The 26,750-nt window shown below is 42.3% G+C and overlaps 1 protein-coding gene across 5 annotated transcripts in view; it reads right to left on the bottom strand.

The window, feature by feature from the left end:
* ARHGEF28 (Rho guanine nucleotide exchange factor 28) overlaps nucleotides 1–20,780 on the bottom strand; it is a 313,794-nt gene extending 293,014 nt beyond the window's left edge. For 2 of the 5 annotated variants that reach the window (XM_035014642.1, XM_035014643.1), the window contains exon 1: nucleotides 2,862–4,519. In XM_035014642.1, coding sequence (XP_034870533.1) covers nucleotides 2,862–2,904 — 43 coding nt within the window. In that variant the 5' untranslated portion in view covers nucleotides 2,905–4,519. Of the gene's footprint in view, nucleotides 1–2,861; nucleotides 4,520–20,616 lie in introns of those variants that run through there. The other 3 variants (XM_035014641.1, XM_035014639.1, XM_035014644.1) reach the window with 3 other exon arrangements.
* Between the last annotated feature and the right edge of the window lie 5,970 nt (nucleotides 20,781–26,750).

Raw genomic sequence — 26,750 nt, 5'->3', positions numbered from 1 at the left:
CGTCTGCCTTCGGCTCAGGTCATGATCTCAGGGTCCTGGGATCGAGTCCCGCATCGGGTTCCTGCTCAGTGCAGAGCCTGCTTCTCCCTCTCCCTCTGCCACTCCCTCTGCTTGTGCTCTTCTGTCTATCTCTCTGTCAAATAAATAAATAAAATCTTAAAAAAAAAAAAAAAGAAAACCATAAAGATTCCACAAAAAAAACTACTAGAACTGATAAATGAATTCAGTAGAATACTAAATCAATGTACAGAAATCTATTGCATTTCTACACACCAATAATGAAGCAACAGAAATAAATTAAGAAAGCAATCCCATTTACAACTGCACCAAAAATAACAGAAAACCTACGATACAGACTTAACCAAGGAGGTCTAAGACCTGTACTCTGGAAACTATAAAACAATGATGAAAGAAATTAAAGATGACACAAATGAAAATATTCCATGCTCATGGATTGGAAGAATATTGTTAAAATATCCATCTTATCGCCCCCCCCCAAAAAAATGTCCATACTACCCAAAGCAATCTACAGATTTAATGCAATCTCTACCAAAATACCAACAGCTTTTCTCACAGAACTAGAACCAACAATCCTAAAATTTATATAGAACCACAAGACCCCAAATAGCCAAGGAAATCTTTTTTTTTTTTTTAAAGATTTTATTTATTTATTTGACAGAGAGACACAGCGAGAGAGGGAACACAAGTGGGGGGAGTGGGAGAGGGAGAAGCAGGCTTCCCGCCGAGCAGGGAGCCCGATGTGGGGCTCGATCCCAGGACCCTGGGATCATGACCTGAGCTGAAGGCAGACGCTTAACGACTGAGCCACCCAGGCGCCCCTAGCCAAGGAAATCTTGAAAAAGAAAAACAAAGCTGGCAGTATCACAATTCTGGACTTCAAGCTCTATTACAAAGCTGTCATCATCAAGACAGTATGGTACTGGCACAAAAACAGACACATAGTTCAATGGAACAGAATAGAAAAACCAGAAATGGACCCACAACTATGCTGTCAACTAATCTTCGACAAAGCAGGAAAGAACATCCAATGGAAAAAAAACAGTCTCTTCAACAAATAGTGCCAGAAAAACAGGAGAGCTACATGCAAAAAGAATGGAACTGGACCATTATCTTACACCATAGAAAAAATAAACTCAAAATGGATGAAAGACCTAAATGTGAGACCTGAAACCATAAACATCCTAGAAGAGAGTACAGGTAAGTAATTTGTCTGACAATGATCATAGCAACATTTTTCTAGATATGTCTCCTGAGGCAAGGGAAATAAAATTAAAAATCTATTAGGGGCACCAGGGTGGCTCAGTTGTTAAGCGTCTGCCTTCAGCTCAGGTCATGATCCCAGGGTCCCGGGATCAAGCCCCGCATCAGGCTCCCTGCTCCACGGGAAGCCTGCTTCTCCCTCTCCCACTCCCCTTGCTTGTATTCCTGCTCTCGCTATCTCTCTCTCTGTCAAATAAACAAAAAACTAAAATCATTAAAAAAAAAAATCTATTAGGACTACATCAAAATAAGAAACTACTGAACAGCAAAAGAAACAAACAACAAAACCAAAAGACAATCTGTGGAAAGGGAGAAGGTATTTGCAAATGACATATCGGATAAAGGGTTAGTATCCAAAATCTATAAAGATCTCATCAAACTCAACACCCAGAAAAGAAATAATTCAAAAATGGACAGAGGTGCCTGGGTGGCTGAGTCAGTTAAACATCTGCCTTCAGCTCGGGTCATAATCCCAGGGTCCTGGATCGAGCCCTACATCGGGCTCCCTGCTCTGCTGGGAGCGTGCTTCTCCCTCTCCCTCTGCTGCTCCCCCTGCTTGTGTGCTCTCCCTCTCTCTCTGCCTGTCAAATAAATAAATAAAACCTCTAAAAAATTTTGTAAAAAAACAAAACAAAACGGGCAGAAGATATCAAAAGACTTTTTTCCAAAAAAGACATCCAGATGGCCAACAGACACATGAAAAGATGCTCAACATCACTCATCATCCGGGAAATGCAAATCAAAAGTACAATGAGATACCACCTCATACCAGTCAGAATGGCTAAAATCAACAAAACAAGAAACAACAGAAGTTGGTGAGGATGCAGAGAAGGGGGAACCCTCTGGCACTATTGATGGTAAGGCAAACTGGTGCAGTCACTCTGGAAAACAGTATGGAGGTTCCTCAAAAATTTAAAAACAGAACTACCCTACAATCCAGTAATTGCATTACTGGGTATTTACCCAAGTAACACTAAAACGCTAATTAAAATTTAAAAAAGATATATGCACCCCTACGTTTATTGCAGCATTACTTACCACAGTCAAATTATGGTAGCAGCCAATGTGTCCATGGATAAATGAATGGATATAAAAGATGTACACACACACACAGGAATATTATTCAGCCATAAAAAAGAATGAAATCTTGCTATTTGCAACAACATGGATGATCTAAAGAGTATAATACTAAGAAAATAAGCCAGTCAGAGAAAGATAAATAACTATATGATTTCACTCATCTGGAAGTGAAGAAACAAAACAAATTAACAACAGAAAAAAAAAAAAAGAGAGAGAGACAAACCAAGAAACAGACTCTTAACTATTGAGAATAAACTAATAGTTACTAGCAGGGAAGTGGGTGATGGGGATTAAGAGTATACTTATCATGACAAGCACTGTATAGAATCATTGAATCACTATATTATATACCTGAAACTAATAAAACACTATATATTAATGATACTGAAATTAAAATTAAAAACGCAAGAAAAAGAAAATGAAAATCTACCCTAATCTCTCCATAGATAGGTAAATGCTTCATGTATATCTGGCATTAGACTGGGTCTGCCAATACTTACCTTTTAACACTTTTAAAAAGCTCTCCTCACCAGATAAAACCATCCTGGCTGAACATGTCCAAGACAGCTACTCCTTCTCACTTCCCTGTAGTAGGCCTTAAATTTATTACCAACAAAAGTGCACTTGGTATTCCCAACAAGGAAGAACGGTCAAAATGCATCAGTGGGAAAAATCAACCACATATTTGAAATTCTGTGGAAATAGGTTTACAAGAAGAAAACAGGCACCTGGCAGGAAAAATTTTTAAGGAAATTATTGAGACATGATACACTTCCTGTCAAAACAACACATGAGGTGGTGATTCATTCCATCAGTATCTTCTAAATGCTGTGCAACTTTAAATGCTCCATAACTTTAGTGACACTTAGTTGTGGCACAGAAGGATTTTCAGTTTTGATTACTAAGCTGTTCAAATGATCCTGTGCCCAAAAGCAAAGAAAAACCAGCATGTGCTCACCACAGTCACAAGAGTACTGTTCAATGTCACTAAGGCAAGGTAAGGCAGTACCGCTTACCTCCTCTAGTTTAATTCTGGCTAACGCTGTGGCCATTGATCTAATTCAAAGTTGTGCAATGCTTAGTCCTAGACTGGAAAATTGTTCCCTAATAGAAACTTTAGAATCAGTTTGATCTTGATACATGAAGCACAAAACAAAGACCTTCATCAAAATTTTCAGAATTCTTTAAAATTGCTTCAGTTTTCAAGTATCTGTAATTGAATGTATACAAAGCTAGGTTTTACTATGTAAATTCAACATGTAAACTTATTACAAGCATATTGCCAAAACACAGTGGAACATGGAAGTGTTTTCTGACTAACCAACTTTCTAACTTATTTAACCATGGAGGGATAAGTATTTACAATATAAGCCCAAATTGGAAAGGGTGTTTTTTAAAGTAGCACAATATTTGTTTAATACATAAATTTTACAGTTCAAGAGTTTGTGACTGAATTTGCCATCTGATAGTTCACAAATAAAATTGGAGTCCCTAAGTATAGATTTTCATTAAAATGTTTATTTCTTCAGTTTGCTTATTTTCATTATCACTGAAACAAATACATATTCACAATATAGATTTAGAACAATGGAACAGCAGGAAAAACTGGACAATACTTTGGTCCCCATCATACTAGGTATGGGTCCCAGAAACATGCCTTCACTTAGGCTGCTGAGAATGCCCTGCCCACACCATCTCACACCACAGTGTATTTATTTGCATTAATGGCTGCTGATTGGGCTGCACCTCGAGTTCCCCAAACACTACTTCCAAGCCTCTTAACCTAAGCTTCCAGCACCCAGTATGTGCCTGCCTTACAGTAATTAAGTTACTCAATACTAAACTCAGCTCAGTGAAGGCTCAAAACTCAAGCATAACTCTCCAACACTCCAGAGTGCCAACGCTTTGAAAGGAATTCCTGAAGAGGATTTAGAGCCCCTATATTCACCAAGTAAGATCCCCAACAGAATAATGTTCAATTTCCAAAACACCAACAAGTTATCTTTATCATGAGGTTCACTGAAAATTAGAAGGAATGTCATGCCTTAAAAACATCACCATTTTTGGATGCCTAGATGGCTCAGGTGGTTAAGAGACTGCCTTCAGCTCAGGTCTTGATCCCAGAGTCCTGGGATGGAGCCCCACATCAAGCTCCTTACTCAGCGAGGAGCCTGCTTCTCCCTCTCCCTCTTATCCTCCTTCCCATTTATGCTCTCTCTCTCTGTGTCTCAAATAAATAAATAAATATATTTTTTTTAATGGCATCATCAAAAAAGTCGTGCATTTCAGGACATGTTCTACACCCAGTCTAGACGAACTGATATATAGGGATGTTAAGTTCCATCTAATGTCAAATTAATATCCATTTTCAGTCATCTTGGAATTCAACTAAAAATAATTGCTAGATTATTACTGGCTAATTAAATACTTCCTGAGCAGTGAGGTATAAACAACAACATGGGTAATCTCAGGGTATGAGCAAGCATTTCTCCCTGTAATAGAACACACGAGCAGCATCATCAAACCCAACTTCCTGAACAATTTAGATGTTGCCAACCAAGTGCTATGAAGTGCTCTGGGACCAAGCATTATGCCAGTATTTGAAGGGATGTTTAAGACACCATCTTTAACTCCACAGAAATGAAGTCTAGGAATGGGAAACACCATGGAGAAGGGCTTGACTCAAACCCTTGAGTTACAAATGAAGTCACCAGCACCCAAAAAGGCCACATGACCCACCTGTATGTCAGTGGCAGTGCTAAGATTTCAACCAAATCCTGGTCTGGCCTGTGTTATGTTCAGATTAAGTCCTTGTAAAAACTTTCTTCTTGCGGCACCTGGGTGGCTCAGTCATTAAGCGTCTGCCTTCAGCTCAGGTCATGATCCTGGGATCAAGCCCTGCATCGGGCTCCCTGCTCAGCGGAAGCCTGCTTGTCCCTCTCCCACTCCCCCTGCTTGTGTTCCTGCTCTCGCTATCTCTGTCAAATAAATAAATAAAATCTTTAAAAAAAAAAAAAGACTTTCTTCTTCCCCAGAGTCTACTACCAGGGTTAAAATGAATGGCACAACTCTGGAAAACAGTATGGAGGTTCTTCAAAAAGTTGAAAATAGAGCTACCATATGATCCAGCAATTGCACTACTATTTACCCCAAAGATACAAATGTAGGGATCCGAAGGGGTACGTGCACCCCAATGTTTATAGCACCAATGTCCACAATAGCCAAACTGTGGAAAGAGCCAAGATGTCCACTGACAGATGAATGGATAAAGATGTGGTCTATATATACAATGGGATATATGCAGCCATCAAAAAGAATGAAATCTTGGGGCACCTGGGTGGCTCAGTCATTAAGCATCTGCCTTCGCCTCAGGTCATGATCCCAGGGCCCTGGGATCGAGCCCCGCATCGGGCTCCCTGCTCTGCGGGAAGTCTGCTTCTCCCTCTCCCACTCCCCCTGCTTGTGTTCCCTCTCTCACTGTCTCTCTCTCTGACAAATAAATAAATAAAATCTTTAAAAAAAAAATGAAATCTTGCCATTTGAAACGATGTGGATGGAACTGGAGGGTATTATGCTGAGCGAAATAAGTCAAACAGAGAAAGACATGTATCATATGACCTCACTGATATGAGGAATTCTTAATCTCAGGAAACACACTGAGAGTTGCTGGAGTGGTGGGGGGTGGGAGGGATGGGGTGGCTGGGTGATGGACATTGGGGAGGGTATGTGCTATGGTGAGCGCTGTGAAGTGTGCAAGACTATTGAATCAAAGATCTGTACCTCTGGAGCAAATAATACATTATATGTTAAAAAAAGAAGATAGGAGGGGAAGAATGAAGGTGGGGGAAATCGGAGGGGGAGACGAACCATGAGAGACTATGGACTCCGAGAAACAAACTGAGGGTTCTAGAGGGGAGGGGGGTGGGGGATGGGTTAGCCTGGTGTTGGGTATTAAAGAGGGCACGTTCTGCATGGAGCACTGGGTGTTATATGCAAACAATGAATCACGAATCATGGAACACTATACCAAAAACTAATGATGTATGGTGATTAACATAACATAATAAAAAAAAAATGAATGGCACAAACCACCAGCAGTCATGTTCAACTCCCACTAAAAAAAAATGTTCAATTCATTTAAATCTCAACATTTTCTCTACTTCTAATTTCTGCTGCTATCAACAAAGATAGAACAGTCTGTGGAAGATAAATTTTCCTACTATCAATGTGAAAAGGCAAAATGCTTATTCATTATTTTAATACAAAATGACACACCCTGATTTCCTAATCATAATCCATCAGGAACTAGAGAATGATAGAGGAATTCAAATATACAAGACAGGCACAGGTCATTCCCTTTTTCAAAATGGTATATTCTGCAACATCTAAATTATGCTTGGCATTCTTCAAGATGTGATTTTTCTTCAACTGTTCATGGTAAAGTTGGGTTTTCCCTACTAAAAGTTCCTGTTTTTATAAGACAAGCCAAGTAAAAAGCTATTTTGAGACTTTCTGTAGATAAGAAAGCATGGATTATTCATTTTTATTGCAGAACAACCTAATTTATGTGTGAAATAGATTATCTGCATCTTATGTAAAATTTTAAAAATTTTATAAAGCTAAAATAAAAAAGGACATGAGACCTTCATCTCGTAATAAAATATTTCAGTCCAAATTGGAAGCTAGCTAACCCTGAAGGAATAATTAGAATTCCCATGGCTAAGATTTTAAAGATTCTTAATACTTTGATATTCAATGAGGACACTATCAATAGTTCTGGCAATCAAATGAAAGAAACAAAACAAGTTTTGCTGAACAACTTAGTGTGACAAAAAACATACGATTACTTCTATTCCCCCTTAATAATCCATCAGTTAAAATCTATTAAAACACTGGGAACAGGGCGCCTGGGTGGCTCAGTCGTTAAGCGTCTGCCTTCGGCTCAGGTCATGATCCCAGGGTCCTGGGATCGAGTCCTACATCGGGCTCCCTGCTCGGCAGGAAGCCTGCTTCTCCCTCCCCCACTCCCCTTGCTTGTGTTCCTGCTCTCGCTATCTCTCTCTCTGTCAAATAAATAAATAAAATCTTTAAAAAAAAAAAAGAACTAAACACTGGGAATAGGTTGTGTGTGTTGTCCCTTGCCTCCAAAGATGGGGAGTGGTCAGCAGGTAACCTGCTAAGTTGCTAGGGGCTGTGGTAACCAATATAAAAAGCACTTTGAGAAATCCATCCCTGAGAACTTCTGCAAACCTGGCAACTACATGAAAGCCTACACTGAAAAGTTAGATGAGCTGATCCTTACAAAAGTGGCCTTTTCTGAATTAAAGGGAGATAGATTACACTTTCTATACAATGATTCATCTGGGCCTAATTTCCCTCACCATTTCATCCCATTCCAAACTCTACCTCCACCCACCTTTATTAACAGTCAATAAAATCACTGCCTAAAGAAATCACAGTTCAGAGACATAATCAACTGGAAAAGATTCATTCCATCCCATTTGGAAAAGATATGCACTCTACGGATATATGTACAGATTTTCACATTCTAGGAGTTCAAGACTAAAGGAAGGCCTCCTGATTTCTAGGTTTCTGTGGTTTTCCACACATACAAAGCGAAGAATGGCTTTTTTACCTGCTCTCCTGCCTCGTTTCCTCAAAGAATTAGAGTGTCATGCTCTCAAGAGTTATGTCAGACAAACTAAAGCCCCAAATAACCTGAGGTTGGGAAAAAAATAAACAACTAAGATTTTTATTTCAATTTTTTTTTTGCAAACACTTCTATCTTAATGGAAGATGTTAAAGGTTTATACACAGTGTAGTTTCAAAAAGTTAAGCATGCAGCTCTTTCCATAGGCTTCTACACATAACTATACCGACACAGCTATCTTAAAGTTGGCAAAGTTGATATAGCAGTGTCAATTTATGTTTAAACAAGAACATCAAAGAAGAGATGAATAGGTCTGCTTAGGACTGGTGTGAAATGAATGATAAAAAGAACTCTTCTCTATTTAAAATTCATCTCCTCTTTGAGGGAAATGACTTTCCAGTTGAAAAGGAGAGAAAGAATATCTCTAAGTGGAAAGTCCATCATAAGAAAGCATCAAGCTGCTCTAAGTTCCAGGCTTCTAGCCATGCGAAGAAGAATCCTATGCAATTTCCTAATCATAATCCATCAGGAACTGTGGAAAAGGAGAGGTTTCACACAGCAGACAGGCACAAGTCATTCCAATTTTCAAAAAGGCAGATACTACAAGGTATGGATTCAAGGAGTTTCATGTTGACCCTAAACAAGGTCCTAGATCAGACCATTAGAGCCGACTATTAGGAGGCTAAATGTCTGAGCACCCCAAAGAGGAGACAGTGGCTACGTGGAGCCAGCATGGATTTCTTAAGAGGAAGTCGCTGGGGAATAACCTCATTCTACCATATAATTACTAAACTGCTAACTTCATATACTAGAGATATAGGTTTGTTAGACATTGCATAGATCCAAATTAAAAGTCTGATGCTAGTACAAGAACAATTAGTTGAACTCTACCTGAAATCGGCAAACATCAATCAGAAATTCGTGTAGATACACCAAATTACCCTGTCTTCAGGACTAGGACATTAGCCTACAGAAGAGCGTTATTTTTTCATTAAAGCATTAAAGAAACCCCTATCAAACCTGTGCAAAACTTGGAACTATAAGGAGTAGTGACTAAGTTTAACAATCTAAAATACTTGGAAAAGTTAGAGCAAAAGGCTAAATGCAGGAAAATAAATTTGAGAAATTCAGTTCTATTCCTAGGACTAAGAAACCAATTGTAAAAGTCTGTAAGAGGAGACAGGGCTCAGCAGCAACCTATGTTTAAAAAAAAAAAAATCAGACTTGGTAATTTTTGAGATGACTGACCATCAAGGGTCACTAACATTATTTAGAAGTACCATAGTTCCAGTGCCTTCATTTGAGCAATTATTCTATCCCTGGTGTGTGCTAAGCACTTTCCACAGACTATCTTTTGGAATCCTTCTAACAGTGCTACAAGAAAAAGAGCTAAAATGGTGGGCTAAAGGTTAAGTGTTTATCCAAGACAAGGTAGGAAGTAGCAGAACCATGAGTCTCCTCAAGTCTGATTTGCAGCTGGTCACGCTAACCCTGAGGCTTCACTGCTTCCCTAGAAGGCTGAGGGGGGCGGGTGCGGGGGAGGGTATTAAGCAGGAGTACAAATGGTTCTATGGCGTTCTGTGCTGTCCAATAGCATCTGAAAGTATTACACTTTAAGAATCCAGCAAATTGGAATATGTTCAGTATCCAGGGGTGGTGAGAGGATTCCAAATCCCGTCACTTAACAAAAGATGAAAAGGTTTTTCTTTTCCAAATTAGAAGACTTGAAGGCAGGATATGCAATGTTTTTTAAATCTAAGGGGCTGTCATGAAAGTAAATTGTTCAGAATGGCCCCTCATCAGCAAACTATGATAAAAACAATTCTCCCCCTTATTAAATGTAACAGCTTAACCTTTCCAAAGATATACCTGGAGGGGGGGTGATGTCAGCACAATAGAGAACTAGGAGGTAGGTCCTGACATCCATCCCCCCCTAACAATGAAACAACAAACACCTACAAACCAATAAAAATAGCTCTAGCAAAGTTCTGCACTACAATGAAAAGCAACAGAAATACTATGGAGCTAGGGGCACCTGGTGGCTCAGTTGGTTAAGCGTCTGCCTTCGGCTCAGGTCATGATCTCAGGGTCCTGGGATTGAGCCCCACATTGGGCTCCCTGCTCAGGGGGAGTCTGCTTCTCCCTCTCCCTCTGCTCCTCCCCCCAGCTTGTGCTCTGTCTCTCTCTCTCTCAAATAAATAAAATCTTTTAAAAATACATACATACATACTATGGAGCTAAAAAAAATAGAGGATGGTCACATAGCAAGAGCATAGGAAGCATCTTAGCTGCGTCATTCCACTCTGCCAGTCCAGAGTATCTTGGTGCCAAAAACAATCCCCCAAAGGGATTTAACCATGCAGGGAAAAGGATAGTAGGAGAACCCCAGAAAGTTTCATTAATTCACCAAGAGGGACAACATGAGAGCAAGCGGAAAAAGGGATCTGTGAAATAATCACAAAGCAATTAAGTAAATAAGTTTTTACCTAGAAATAAGGACTCTACATTACGCTAAATAAAAATGGTTTTAATTAATAGACAAAGAGCAGCTGAATGGACCCCCCCAAAAAAACAAGACCTAACTATAGCTGCCTGTAAGATTCATTCTTGAAGAACACTCATAGGCTAAGAGGGCAAGGATAGAAAAATATTCCATGCAAATGGAAATTAGAAGAGAGCACGGATCACTATACTTACGACACAAAGTTTAAGTCAAAAGCTATAATGAGAGGCAATAAGGTCATTATGCAATGAGAAAGGTCAATTCATCAAGAAGATTTAACAATTATATGTGTATCTACTGTTAGAAAACCTAAATGTTAAATTAAAAGATCTGAAGGCAGAAACAGACAGCAAAGCAGTAATACCAGGGTCTTCAACAGCCCATTTCCAACAATGGATAGATCATCTAGACAGAAAAATCAATAAGGAAATAGTAGACTTGAAGTGCACTGCAAGCCAATGGACCTATGTATACATTCCATTCAACAGCAGAATAGAACATTTAAAAAAGAAAATATGTCCTAACAAATATAAGACAATTGAAATATCAAGTATCATTTCCAAACAGAGGTACAAAACTAGATATCAGTAACAGGAAGAAAGTTGGAGATGGGGAGAGAAAATCACAATATATATAAATTATAACACACTTCTGAACCACCGGTAGGTCAGAGAAATTAAAAGGGAAATAAAATATTTTGAGAAGCATTGTTAATAGAACATATCAAAAGTTACAGAATGCAGCAAAACCATTTTTTTTAAGATTTATTTATTTATTTATTTATTTGAGAGAACATGGGGGGTGGAGAAGAGGGAGAGAAACAGACTCCCCACTGAGCAGGGAGCCTGATGTGGGGCCCGATCCCAGGACCCCAGGACCATGACCTGAGCTGAAGGCAGATGCTTAATGGACTGAGCTACCCAGGTGCCCCAGCAAACCATTTCTAAGAATTTCTAAGAAAAGCACTATTTCTATAAATAGTAATAAACACATTAAAAACATCAATAAATGTGATACAATACATTGATAGAAAAAGATTCAAAGAAATCATTTGACAAAATTCAGCAAACTTTCATAAAAACTCTCAACAATTTGGATACAGAAGGAACATACACCTCAACATAATAAAAGCCTATGTAACAAACCCACAACTAACACCATACTCAACAGTCAAAGGTTGAAAACTTTTCCCTTCAAAATCAAGAACAAGACAAGGATGCCCATGCTTTTTTCACTCCTGTCTGACATAAGTACTGAAAATCCTATCCACAGCAGTTAGGAAAGAGAAAAAAAGGCATTCAAATAGAAAACAAAGAAGTAAAATAGTAAATGTCACAATCTTGTTATAGAAAATCCTAAAGGACCATACCAAAAAAACCCACAAAAAAATAAAAAACAAAAACAAAAAAAACCTTTAAATTCAGTAAAGTTGCAGAGTACAAAATACAGTCTGTTGCATTTCTATACGCTAACAATTAACTACCTGAAGAAAAAAATCCCATTCACAATAGCACCAAAAAAGATATATAGGAATAATTTACATGAGACAGTGAAATATCTATATGCCAAAAATTTTAAGACATTGACAAAAAAAAATGAAAACACAAATATGAGATATCCATGTTCACAGACCTGAAAAATTAATATTGTCAATATATTGGTAATGTCCACACTACCCAAAGCCATCTATGGATTCGGCATAATCCCCCTAAAAATTCCAACAGCATTTCTCAAAAAACAAAAAAAAGAAAGAAAAAGAAAAAACTATCTTGAAGTTTGTATGAAACCACAAAGACTTTGAAGCCAAAGCAATTTTAAGAACCAGAACACTGGACAGATCATGCTCTTGACTGCATACTACATTACAAAACTATAGTCATTCGGGGGCGCCTGGCTGGCTCAGTCGGTAGAGCATGTGACTCTTAATCTTGGGTTTGTAAATTCAAGCCAGAGATTATTTTTAAATAAAATCTTTAAATAAAAAAAAAAGCTAGAGTCATTCAAATAGTATAGTATTGGCACAAAAAGACATATAGAGGGGCGCCTGGGTGGCTCAGTTGGTTAAGCGACTGCCTTCGGCTCAGGTCATGATCCTGGAGTCCCACATCAGGCTTCCTGCTCAGCAGGGAGTCTGCTTCTCCCTCTGACCCTCCTCCCTCTCATATGCTCTCTCTCTCTCTCTCATTCTCACTCTCTCAAATAAATAAATAAAATCTTTAAAAAAAAAAAAAAAAGACATATAGATCAATCACACAGGGATCCCAGAAATAAACCCAACCTTCTATGGTCAATTTGTTTACAACAAAGGACTCAAGAACATACAATGTGTAAAGGACAGTCTCTTCAATAAATGATGTTGGGAAAACTGGACAACTACATACAAAAGAAAACCTGGACCACTATCTTAAACCACACACAAAAATTAACGCAAAATGAATTTAGAGATTTGAACATCGTAACTGAAGCCATAAAGCTCCTACAAGAAAATATACAGGGGAAAGCTCCTTAACTCCTTGATGTAGTTTTGAATGTTTTTTGGTGAGGTTTAGTGGGGTCCAGAGCTGATGACCACGAAAGAATTCTTGAGACGTTTTGGTGCAAATGGTACTTTTATTAAAGCACAGGGACAGGACCCGTGGACAGACAGAGCTGCTGCCAGGGGCGCCTGGGTGGCTCAGGTGGTTAAGCGTCTGCCTTTAGCTCTGGGCATGATGCCAGGGTCCTGGGATCGAGCCCCACGTCGGGCTCTGGGGAGCCTGCTTCTCCCTCTCCCCGCCCCTGCTCTCTTCTCTGTCTTTCAAATAAATAAAAGCGGAGGAAGGAAAAGAAAAAGAATGAAAAGAAAGAAAGAGCTGGGGCCTGCTACCCCAGGATTAAGAGGAGCAACTAATTATATACTATGGGATTGGGGGAAGTAAAGATAAGGGAAGTTCCAAAAGGATTTTCATATGTTAAAGAGGACTCACAGGATGTGGGAGGCCTTGCTATTGTCAAACTAAGGTTGCTTTTCTACCAAGGCATTAACATTAAGACAGTTGGGAGCTTCCTGGAGGAAAGTTACACTCTGCCTGCCTCAAGGATCTGTCAATGCACAGCAGGTTATATGGACATTTAATTTTATCTATGTTTCCTTATGCCTTTGTTTCCCACATCAACATCAGTCTTGGTGAGGATTTTTGGATAAGGCACCAAAAACGAGAGCAGCAAAAGCAAACAAATGGAAATCTGTCAAACCCAAAAGTTTTTGCACAGCAAAAAAGACAACCTACACAATGAGAGAACATCTCAGGGTGCCTGGGTGGCTCAGTCAGTTAAGCATCTGCCTTTGGCACATATCCTGATCCTGGGGTCCTGGGATCTAGCCCCGCATCAGGCCTCCTGCCCAGCGGGTAGCCTGCTTCTCCCTCTCCCACTCCCCTTGCTTGTGTTCCCTCTCTCGCTGTCTCTGTCAAATAAATAAAATCTTTAAAAAAAAAAAACACACAAACCTAATTTCCTAGTAACAGAGTGAAATGGTGGTTGCCAGGGGCTGGAGGAAATGAGGAAATGTAAAGATGGAACTCAAATTTTATACCTTTTGACCTATAACAGTAAGTTCTGAGGATCTAATATCCCACATGGTAACTATAGTTAATACGGTATTGTAGTTAATACAGTATTGCATACTTAAAGTTACTGAGAGTAGATCTTAAACATTCTCATCATATACACAAAGAACTTAACTGTATGAGATAATGATTTATTATCTTGATCTTGGTAATCATTCCCCAACATATGTATCAAATCATCACATCGGACACTCTAAATACATATTCTTATATTTATCAGTCAAGTTGAGAGGCAAAAAAGATAGCTTGGGGTGTCTTTATGGTATTAGCTCCACATCACTCCAAGTATTCAAGAGTAGTATTCAAGTAGTCAAATATTCATAAGTATGATACACAGGGGGATTGTGCATCTGCTAGAAACTAAGGGAAAACTTCTAGCTTTCTCTCAATCCTAAGGCTCTGACTCAAGTCAAGAATTGCATTCATTTCCCAGACTGAACATACAATTTCTATCGGGGCCTGTGGAACTGCCCATTTACATCTGAGAAGGACTAGTCATCTAACCTCCTGGGCAATCTTTACTTTTCTTCCCCTGCAAATCAGTATTTTCCAATGCAACCCACACTTGCTACACAGGAAACACTGTCATTAGCCTTTGAGGAACGCTGTGAATTAAAAGGCCTTGTTGACATGACCACAAAATTACCAACCAACATACGCATATTCTGATCTGATCACCCTACACAGTAGCCTACATCAGGGTTCCTGCTTTCAATGAGCTTACAATTAGGTTGGAAAGTCAAGACTAACACATAGGAGCCCATAATGAAAGCAGGGGCAGGTGATCAATGATAAATCAGAGGGGCCAGCAATATATTAAGAGTTCAGAAGGGAAAATTGGTCAAAGGTTTCAGAAGTATGCTTGATCTTGCTTTGAAGACTGCAACAGATTTTCGGTAGAAAGGAAAAGAGACCAAACATGAGGTCACAGAGGTTAGCAAGTATTCAGCCCAGTCCATAGGCAGTTATGATCTGTAGTGAAGCAGAGGGTCCACAAGCAGCAGCTTGAGACAGGTGACATGCCCATAGGGAAAAGGTAGTCCATGAGAAAAACCAACTGTTACTCTTTCCACAAAACTTTCAAATGTAGAATGCCAGAAACATCTCAGGATTCCAGAAGCAGTTAGCAAGCCCGGTTGTATCAGCTTTTTTAAAAAGGCCAGGCCCACCTGAGATTCCAAATCCAGGTGATACCACCAAACCACCAAGCTTGGAATCCTAGGATGGGTCTCAAAGTAAGGAGCCCATAATTTCAATCACTGAGCACCTCTTACCATTTCAAACCAACACCTGGTCATACAGCACCAGGAGGCTGGAGGAAGTGGAGGGAAACAGACAAAAAACCAGGAGACAATGCAAACAAATAGTGGGAGGGGACCGCATAAGAGAAATTTGCCTGGTGGAAACCTCTTGATCTTCACCAATACTTTTAAGTTCTTATGACCTCCTTTGCTCCAAGTCCTTCTAGTTTACAGTATCTCTGTTAAGGCTAATGGTGAGGTGTGGAAACAAGTGTGGAATGTTTATAGTGAAATTCAGAAAACACCAGCTAGCTTGTCACTTGGCTTCCTAGGACTATACCACCCCTTTTAAACATGGGGAGCTCCTCAGAATAAAGGGAGCAGGGTGGCCTATGACCTGCATGCATGGGATCTAGACTTTCATGTATGAAATCTCTCTGGACTAAGTCCAGAAAGATAACTCAGTCATTTCAACCTGATGACTATCTGGTGAGCAAGGTGAGGTAAATTAATGGTCTTAATAGTCCATAATCCCATCAAAATGCTCATTGACCATTGCAAGAACTGTACCAACCCTGTGGACGGTAACTTCCTGGCAGTGTCGCCCAAGATAGGAAGGCCAAGTTGACAAATGCCCACCTTCCAAATTTCATTGGCTTACAATATGAGGATTGGCGGGCCTTAGAGACCATCCAGCCTACTCTGCTTTACCAGAGGAGGAAATGGAGACCCTGAGAGGGGTCATACTTGCCCAGGGTCACACAGCTGGGAGATCACAGGCTAACTCCGTCCCTGACTCCTGGTCTAGGGCACTTTCCTACTGACCTCTCATTGCCTTCTGAAAGCAGGAAAACCTGCTAAAGCTAAAACTCTAATTGCCTATTTTCCATTTATTATATTTTCTAGCACTTACTCTCTGCCAGGCACTTCTAGAAGGGCTCTCTGTGAATTAACTCACTGAATCTTCAAAACAACCCAACGGGGCAGGTTCTAATGATTATCCCTATTTTACCAAAGGAAAACCTCAGGTAGAGAGGCCACACAGCCAGGGCAGAGCCAGGGCTGTCTAAAGTGGACAGTCTGGCTCCAGAGTCCCCACTGTGATTCACTTTGTTATAGTTTTAAAGAATTTCTTTAAGTTATAAAGCGATGGAAGAAAAGGAGCAAGTCTTAAGCCACAAATGGCATGGTAACTTGTGCCAATGACACTGGGAGCTAGACCATGAATTCATCAACAGGCGATTTATCTCTTCATTAACATATTAAGGGAAGGTCTGTATATTTCAACAGTTAACATTTTAAGTATGTTTTAAGGGTAAAATGGTCATGCACACACCTCTCAAAATCTGCCACTTGAAATAGGCTGGTTTAGCGGGTCTCTCCTAGACATGATACCAAGGAAAGCAAACATGTCATTGCCCATCTCCACCTATGCTGGCCGTCACTCATACATTCAAGGTTTCCTTTTCGAGAAACTTTCACAGTAACTTCCTACACAAGTGAAACCTCAAATTGCGGAAAAAATTAAGGAGAAATCACCTCTGAAGATTAAAAATCCATTTGATAAAAGGGTTCAAAACAAAGATCACTGGAACAAACGCCCAATATTCAATTACATGACGTTTTTGCTTTCCCTCATTTAAAAAATCATGTCAAATTTCATTATCTTGGTTATCCAGGAGAAGGAGTCCAGGAGCAGTAATGGTAGAAATAAGCAAATTACTACTGTGCCAAGATCAAATTAAGGAAAAAATTATAGTTGATTAAGATGCACTATCATATAAAGGTACCTGGCGGTTTACCAGTCACATGTCTTAGTGTCAAGTATGCAAAAGCCCAGGCAAAATGCAACAGATCCTGGGGCGCCTGAGTGGCTCAGTTGGTTAAGCCTCCAACTCTTGATTTCGGCTCAGGTCATGGTCTCAGGGTCCTGGGATAAGCCCTGCAAGGGCTCTGCCCTCAGTGGGGAATCTGCTTGGGATTCTCTCTCCCTCTCTCCTTCTGCCCCATCCCACCCCAGTGTGCTCATGTGCATGCTCTCTCTTAAAGAAAAAAAAAATGCAGGGGCACTTGGGTGGCTCAGATGGTTAAGCGTCTGCCTTCGGCTCATGTCATAATCCCAGGGTCCTGGGATTGAGCCCCGCATCGGGCTCCCTGCTCAGCGGGGAGCCTGCTTCTCCCCATCCCTCTGCTTCTCCCCCTGCTCATATTCTATCTCTGTGTCTCGAATGAATAAAAAAACTTAAAAAAAAAATGCAACAGATCCTAAAAACTCTAAAACCAGAAAAGTAATGCCTTAGACCTGAAATCAACAGAAATTTAGAACCAAAAATAGCAATTACCCAACCTGACCCATCTCTTTGTACCAAAGTCACATGAAAGAATTATCCTCTGTTCGACTAAAGCAATCTAAGTACAAATGTAACTAGACAAAACCTATAGCAACTAGATCTATCCTAGCTTATCAGTAAATTAAAGCATAATAAAATTACAGTCAGCCTAGGAGTTTGAGAGTAATTTGGGCTCTACCAGAGTTATTTGGCAGTACGATCTTAGCCAAGCCCCAATCATAAAGGGTTTTCCAATATTTATAGCATCCATTTTTCTGTGGAGTCTCCTTGGTCATAAACTCTGGCCAGACTTTAAGTTAGAGCTTAAGTACTAACAGAGTACTTACTTTTGAACATGATGCCTAATATAAGGATTGTATTCCAGAGTTTTAAGATTTTATTTATTGGGGTGCCTGGGTGGCTCAGTCAGTCAAGCATTTGCCTTCGGCTCAGGTCATGATCCCGGGGTCCAGGGATCAAGCCCCACATCGTGCTCTCTGCTCAGTGGGAAGCCTGCTTCTCCCTCTCCCTCTGCCTACTTGTGCTCTCTCTTGCTCTCAATTAAATAAGACATTTTAAAAATATTTTATTTATTCATTTGGCAGAGAGCACTGAGCTGGGAGGAGAGGGAGAAGCAAGTTCTCCACGAGCAGGGCGCTCGATCCCAGGACCCCAGGATCATGACCTGAGCCGAAGGCAGACACTCAACTGACTGAACCACCCAGGCGCCCCGTATTCCAGTTTTAATACCTACAATACTTTTCCCTTTCCCATATAGCATATACTAAAAGTCATGTATCAGAACTCACCTGCAATTTCTGCCTAATTTGTCTTAGTCACCACAGAACTTTCTTAGAAAAGTATGGGAAAATATTCTAAACTCTTCTGAAGTACTCACATGATTTAAAAAAAAAAAAGGTGTGAACCCCAAATGAGGGCCCTGATAAAATTTCATTGAGCCTTAGTTACCATTTTCCTCTTTGTTTCTAAACTGTTTAAAGGGCAGCACAAGTGCTTGGAAGGAAAGTCTAATGACACCTGTTACATAACCTGTTCTTGGTTGGCCAGGTTATATGGTTGTGATAAGGAAGAAAACAGTCCAAAGCAGAACAAACACTAATTCTCTGTTCTCCATTCTACTATTAGACAGGACATTCGAGTCACATACTCAGTAGCTACCTGTGTGCCTCAGTTTCCCTAACCACTAAACTTGAGGTCTGAAGTGATCCAAATTCCTATTTAATCAAAGTTAAACGAGCACAATACTGCCACAGAAAATTCACTGCAGAGTTCATAGTATTGAAATACTATGTTGTAGAAAGAAATTCCAAAGGTTTTTGCAGTACTCATTTCTTGTCCTCCAAATACTGCAAAGGACTTAGCTCGGTCATTAATCAAGAGGAGGCAAATACAAAGATGTTTTAAGAACATATATGTAGGGGCTCCTGGGTGGCTCAGTCATTAAGCGTCTGCCTTCGGCTCAGGTCATGATCCCAGGGTCCTGGGATCGAGCCCCGCACCGGGCTCCCCGCTCCGCGGGAAGCCTGCTTCTCCCTCTCCCACTCCCCCTGCCTGTGTTCCCTCTCTCACTGCGTCTTTCTCTGTCAAATAAATAAAATCTTTAAGAAAAAAAAAGAACATATATGTAAAACCCAGGATATATATAGAAACCTTCCCTGTTATCACTGTGCTTGGACTGTCATGTGCAAAGGACAACCCACAAAACCTAATAAGGACAGGTCTCTGTTTCTGCTGTGAAAACAGGATTTTGCTTTCCCTGAAAGCTTCAGGGCCTAAGAACACAGGATGACAAAGGTTCAGAAAACTAGAGACCCGACGGGACCATAAATGATGAGGGGTTTTGGTGGTTGTCGTTTTTTGGGTTTTTTTAAGGTTTGGTTTTTTGTTTTTTCTTTTCTTACCCAATTGGCGTGGGTCTGGTGGTAAATCTCCGTAATTCCGGGTCTGCAGAGATTTGTCCAGACCCAGGCAGGGGTCAAAGAGAGGAAGCTGCGCACACACAGATGTTGCAGCCTTTCCTCGACCCACCCAGCTGTAACCAATAGCGGGACGCTGTGGGTTCCTAGGGAGGCAGATGGATTCTCTCCTAGAAATCTAATTGGCGTCTGGGAAACCAGAGCTAGGTTTCCAAGGCGGCTTCAGCGCCCAGCTTCCACACAGCCTCGACAGAAAAGGATGTCTCCTTGACCGAGCACAAGCCCATCATTACGACCCCTAAGGAAACTTTTAGCACGAGAAGGTTAGGGTACCGTTCACCCACATCCCAGGTATTCAAGGGGCAAATGAATCCGTAAGAATAAGATCCGACGGAATGCCGACCGCCCCCTCCTAATCAAATAACTACAGATTCCTTTGAAATACTGCAAATATCTCCACATGAAAGAAGTGATAGCGTTGGTACCACGAGCTTGGTCTGCTCTCTGGGGGCCCAGCCCCCTCAAGAACCCTCACGCTGGAGGCGAGACACCGCCGGGAAACCAGCTTTCGAAACACCCCTTTCTCCACTGCAAGGGTGCATTTCCCTGGGGGAAATTTCCCTCCAGCCGCCCATCCCCGGACCCTGTAGCGGGGTTGGCGGGACGGGAACGAGGGGGGCCGCCGCCTTCTCTGTGCGCTCCCGGCTGCGCGGCGCAAGCGACCCCACGCTCCGCAGCTGCCGCCGCCGCGCTGGACTGTGCAACCCTTTGCACTTGTTGCTGTCCCCGAGGGACCCGGTGGCGGCGGCCATCCCTCGCGCCACTGAACCCACAGCAGCACCCACCTTTCCACCTCTGCTGTCCCTCTCGTCCCCCAGTTCCCTGGAGAGAGTATTTCTGGGATCAAGAACTCGGGCGGAGGGAACAAACTTTTCTGCCCTGAGCTACAAGAAGACGCGAGAAATGGAACCCCAAAGAGCACCTACCTGGAGCTAGGGCCCCCACAGCCTCCGGAACCCCGGCGAGGCGCTGCACCCCGCGCCCTGCCCGAGGGCGTCCGGAACGCGCCCCGGCCCCCCGCCGCCGCCGCCGCCGCCGCCCGGAGCCGGGAAGGCTCTCCCCTAAGCTGCCAACGCCCGGCGGCCGCGAGGCTGGGGCCAACGCGGAGGGGGCGGAGCCGCGGGCGCGCTCCCGGAGCCGGCTGGCTGCGCCCGCAGCTCGGGCCGCCCCCGCTCCCGCCGCGCCTGCCGGCTGCCACTGGATCCCCGCCTGCCCACCTCCCGGCCCCGGCATCACATGGCCGGGCCCGCCCGCCGCCGCGCCCGCCACCGGCTCCAGGACGAAACCTGAAGCTGCCCGACCGCGCTGTCTCCGCCAGCCCCCCTCCCGGCGCGCCTCGGCTGCCCTCCCCCGTCCCGGGGCGCAGGGACGGGTGGAGGCTGGCGCGGCCCTGCGGGGCCGGAGGAGGGCGAGGTCGCGTCCCGGTTGCGGCGCCCGAGCTCCCCGGGCCCCCTCGGGCCTCGCCTTGGCGCCGTCTGAGGAAGGAGATGGCCTGCCCCTTTCTGAGAGGAGGTGGCCATGCCCGAGGGAGGCTCAGGCTGTTCGCAGCTAAAAGCCACCACACCGGTGACAGAACATGGCCCAAGTGTGACTTAAAAATAACACGCTCTCTTTATGCTTGAGGTTCCCGTCCCTCTGTCCCAGAGTTGTGCGAGCTTCCATTCTCTTCGGGCTCATGCATGCAAGTAGCTCCACGGCTAGTCCTCATAACTGAAAAATTTTCATGAAAACCCTAAACTGTTTTTACGAGGAAAAGCAGCGTAGGAGGGACTCCTTTACCATCCAGTGCGCTTTTGCGGTCAGACTGATCATAACCCCAAGCAGAGGAGCTTCTCCATCAGCCAGACCTCCAAAACACGGACTTCAGACCACCTTTAAAGGCGAAATTACCAAATTGACTTTTCTCGAGAGTACCCTGAACCTCTTTGTTTTTCCTGCGAAGACTCGCCACCCACAGAACCAGGACAGGGGTGTAGCCCCAGGAAGCTGGCCACCAAGACCACCAGCCAGAAAGGAGCACACCTACCCAGCTCTCTGCAACACCTCTCCTGCGCCTTGGCCGTTTGTGCCTCTCTTCTCAGCCTCGCCTTGTCTTACCCACTTCGCTGATAGAGCCCCTGAAGAAGATAGCACAACACCGTCCCTCCTCTGAAGTGCTTAGCCCTGTTCCAAGGCAAAGGTCTGGCATTCTGCCTTCATAATTGGGCGCCCCAAATTGGACCGCACTCCTAACCCCAAGCTGCAGTCCTTGTTGCTTCTATTCCACATTGGGGATGAACCCAGGGCCTGGCCTCCGGCACCAGGCACTGCCTTTAATTAAAAAAAAAAAAAAAAAAAGTTCCTGCCCATGCCAAGACTTCAAGGTACTCAAGATAAAAACAATATTATTCTTTTCAAAAACAAAAAAGAATTTCCAACCATAAAATGTCTACTGGAGACTAATTGAATCAACATACCAGACAAAAATGGTTCCCAAATTCCGGTAAGCAAAAACATCGTGGTGGTAGTGGCCTTTGTTTTAGTAGTCTTTTTACATTACGAGTGTGGAATAACTGTGTACTTCTTTCTCTTTCCTCCCTTTTTTTCATTAATTAGGTCAGATATGTAGCAAGAAAAAAGTAAGAAAATGTGGGAGGAAGAACAAGTATTATAAGAAGTTACCTAAAACTCCTTCCCCCCTAAAAAGAAACAAGTAAAACTAGTAACCGTAGAACCTTTACCAGCTAAGGACCTATAATCATGCTATCTGCAGTTTTCTTCTCTCCAGCACTGAGCTTGATCAATATTTAAATAAGTGCTTGGCTTTCAACTTCTCTAGGTTCAAATATTAAGCAAAGTGTACTCTAGCAACCTTAAAAGAAGCCCGTGAATATATGAGGCAGGAAGGTATCAGGTGTGTAAATAACCCTATGCATTTGATTGATTTTGCTACTTCAGATACAGGTAACTCCGGACACTCAGCACTAAACTTGGCAAAGACCACATTTGTTTAGAATTCAAAGACAACATACTGTCCATCCCCAGACAGGGGACATTCACCGAACAAGAAACCAGGTTGGTAATTCAGTTGGGAAAATTCTCACTTCCTGGTGAGTATGATGCCAATGTCCCTCCCAGCTCAGTTCTGTCTTTTCTATATTCAGTCTCCATTCGTCCTTATAGACCTCCTCCACAAACTCCAAAAAATTGTCCTGGTTTCTGCCAGCCTCTGAACTTGGACGAAGTTTAATGACCTTACCACAGTTGAGCACGTGATTATAGTCACTGTCGTATGTCAGACTGTTACAGGTTCTTGTCCTCTCTTGTCATCTCAAGGACAAAGACTGTTTCTTAGCCTAGTCATCTCCAGTACTAATACAGGGCCCCTATGGAATATTTAATATTTGTATGGAGACTCTAGCTCTGGAATTTTTTTTTAAGATTTTATTTATTTGGGGGCGCCTGGGTGGCTCAGTTGGTTAAGCGACTGCCTTCGGCTCAGGTCATGATCCCAGGGTCCTGGGATCGAGTCCCGCATCGGGCTCCCCCTGCTCTGCGGGGAGCCTGCTTCTCCCTCTGCCTCTGCCTGCCACTCACCCTGCTTGTGCGCTCTCTCTCTGTCAAATAAATAAATAAATAGATTTTATTTATTTATTTATTTGACAGAGAGAGAGAGAGCGCACAAGCAGGGGGAGCAGCAGAGGGAGAGGGAAAAGCAGTCTCCCCTAGGAGCAGGGAACCTAATTTGGGGCTGGATCCCAGGACCCTGGAATCATGACCAGAGCTGAAGGCAGACGCCTAACCAACTGAGCCACCCAGGCACCCCAGCTCTGCAGTATTTAATGTTTGGTGTTTTTTGTTTTTGTTTTTGTTTTTTTTAAGATTTTATTTATTTATTCATGAGAGACAGAGAGAGAGAGGCAGAGGGAGAAGCAGGCTCCCAAGGAGCAGGGAGCCCGATGTGGGACTCGATCTCAGGACCCTGGGATCATGACCCAAGCCGAAGGCAGACGCTTAACCATCTGAGCCACCCAGGTGCCCAATGTTTGTTTTTTTTAAGTGAACTCTCTCATCAGTTATGTAGGAAGGAAATTTTATATCACAATTTTCAAATTTCTCTTAAATGGTTTAGAACCGCTCTAAATTCTATTATCTACTTAATTCTTTCCTGCTCTTCATTCTATTGGCCAATAATTCTCAAAGATTGAATCATTGTAAATCTGATGTTTGGCCACATATGTTAGGAATTTAACCAGTGTTTTCTAAATAAAAGCATGATACTAGCAGACCATGGATAGAAGGTTGGAGGAGGGGGTGCAGATTTTAGCATGAGAAATACAGTGGTTTCAGAAGATCCAACCCTTCTAGCCTCCATTTCCTCATCTGTAAATGGGCATAAAAATACTATTTACTGGGCGTCAGGGTGGCTCAGTCAGTTAAGCGTCTGCCTTTGGCTCAGGTCATGATCCCAGGGTCCTGGGATCGAGCCCCACATCGGGCTCCCTGCTCAGTGGAGAGCCTGCTTCTCCCTCTCCCTCTGCCTGCCTCTCTGCCTACTTGTGCTCTCTCTCTCTCTGTCAAATAAATAAATTTTTAAAAAAATACTATTTACTAACATTGTGAAGATTAAATGACTGAAGGTGACGATGGGACACATCATAAGCATGCAGGAAATGGTGGCAAGTAATATTTCAGAATATGGCTATGTTAGAACACTTCAGAGCTTTGAGATAATTAATAGAGCATGTCAGACTCTGAGGTAAGAAACTAGTTTTGGACTATCCCCTTGGTTGCTTAGGTTGAGAAGGTGAGGGAACACAGAAGAAGCCAGCTTGATCAAAACCAGGGGACAAATCTTGTGGGAAAGTTCTCACAATTTTCATTCTGGCTACACATTAGCATCACCCAGGAAGTGCTAAAAACAAAAACAAAAACAAAAAAACAGCTTAGGTTCCCACAATCCCACCCCAGACCAATTATTTCAGACTCTGTAGGGTCGGAAGGGCACATTGGTATTTTTTAAGGATCCCAGGTGATCACAATGATTGGGAACAGCTGGACTAACATAACTGAATTTTTGTCACTGGAGAAAGGTGAGAGCCAGCCCTCAATTATATGAGCTTAGGGAATCAGCTCTTCCCTTTCTCCTAATGGTGAGCTACCCTGTGTAAATCACTAGCTGATGGTGCTCCAGTGTAAGGTGCATGTGAATCACCTGTGGATTTTTTCCAAACTGCAAATCCTGACTCAAATCCTGCAATCCTGGCTGATACTGTGCCTTTGTGACAAGCTCCACAGGATGCCAGTGGTGCTGGTCTGAGTAGCAAAATAATAGATCCAAAATGGACCTTAGAAACAAAAGTAGAGAAGTATTCACGTTGTTACAAGAGAAGTCCTTACGTCTCTGAATATGTTTAATCAATTAGTATTTATTGTGCACCAACTATGCACAAAATATAATTTGCGGTCTTTTACGAAAGAATAGGCCATTGCCAGCCAGTTTTAAATGTAAGGTCTTCCATAAAGAGAAAGCACAGCCTCTCAAACAGGCCTAACTGCTCCACTAGGTACAGCATCCTCATTGCCCAGAGCCCACGCTACTTTTAGGGGCCAAAGAAAATGTTGTAATTTCTTTTAAAATCAGAAGACAAAAGACGAACTTTTAGGTCAAATAAAAATTCTTAATATATAATATTAATATATTTATCTTTATAACAATGAAATAATTTAATTGTTCTATTTATTTTTTATAGAGGAAGGGACTCATGAAGGCAAGAGTCTGTAAGGGCCCACAAAAGTCATGATGTGGCTATGTGTTTTAGTCTCAGGTATTTTAAGGAAAGCACACAAAGTTGCTACGACAACACAGATATTAGAACATTTCCATCATCACAGAAAGTTCTTTTGGACAGTGCTATTTTGGGTAGGTTTTGGTTAAAGAAGAGTCCATTCTTCCAGGAACCTGTGAAATGCAAGGCCGATGTGGGAAGTATGCAGACTCCAGCACAGAACCATTTTTTGTTTGTTTGCTTTCTACAGCTTCACAGATAGTCAGTTACTCTGTTCTTTTCTAAACCTCCCAAACCAAACTTGGTAGGAAACCAACTGATTGTTGGTATTCCGCTGCCCTTCAGGTAAGCCAGGACTTTTGGACTTGTGAAGGGCCAGTAAATCCTACCCTTGATCCACCTGAGGAACTGTAGAGGCTTTCCCCAGAATCTAGAACAGTCTTCATGTCAGAAAGTGATTATTTGCATCACTGGTTTGTTTAGGTGTTTTCCTTGCCAAAATGGCTCCAGCTCTCCCCGATTTGTACCTGACTTCTTAAATTATAAACCAACTCAAAGGCCCCTTTGTGATCTCCAGGGCGTAATTGTCCAAAGCAGGCCAGCTAGGTAACACCTCGAATGCATGTGTCTATAAATCTTCCATCGGTCAGCAAGTTTGTTTCCAAGAACCTTAGTGGAATGCTCCGGTATGGGACGTGGAGTCAAGTAACTCAACAGCTAGCTTTTCTCCAGTCCCCTAACACCCGCTGAACACTCACATGAGCATATTAAATCCCAGCCTGGAGCAAGTTTTCACAGTTCTAAGATAAAAGCTCTTTAAAAACAGAGTTGATCATTGAGATAATAACACCTTTTTAATTAGGGAGGTACAACTCAGCACTGATAATCCATGTGGGAACTAATGTGTCTGCAGGTGTCACAGGGGCTGTAATTATGTTGAAGACTTCTGGTGACATGCCAGGGGCAGAGAATGAAGCGTCACAGTGTTCTGCACATGACATCACCTGGAAGCCTCAAAACGCACGTATAGCTTTGGGCAGCTATTACTCATTAAAGAGGACCGAGATCCTGTTTTTCCATTTACAAAGGGCAGGCAGAGGAAGGGAGAAGACAGGAAAATCTATAAATAAAATTGGTATGAATCAGTTAACCTCCCCCAACAACAACAACAACAAAACCTATATAAAAATATTTTACCTCAGCTTTTTTTTTTTTAAAGATTTTATTTATTTGACACAGAGACTGAGAGAGAGAGCACAAGCAGGAGGAGCGGCAGGGAGAGGGAGAAGCAG

The sequence above is a fragment of the Mirounga leonina genome, unplaced genomic scaffold, assembly GCF_011800145.1.
Source record: "Mirounga leonina isolate KUSES-001 unplaced genomic scaffold, KU_Mleo_1.0 Mir_168, whole genome shotgun sequence".
Classification (NCBI taxonomy): Eukaryota; Metazoa; Chordata; class Mammalia; order Carnivora; family Phocidae; genus Mirounga; species Mirounga leonina.
The sequence above is the reverse complement of the archived record's forward strand: the minus strand, read 5'-3'. Positions and strand labels throughout refer to the sequence as shown.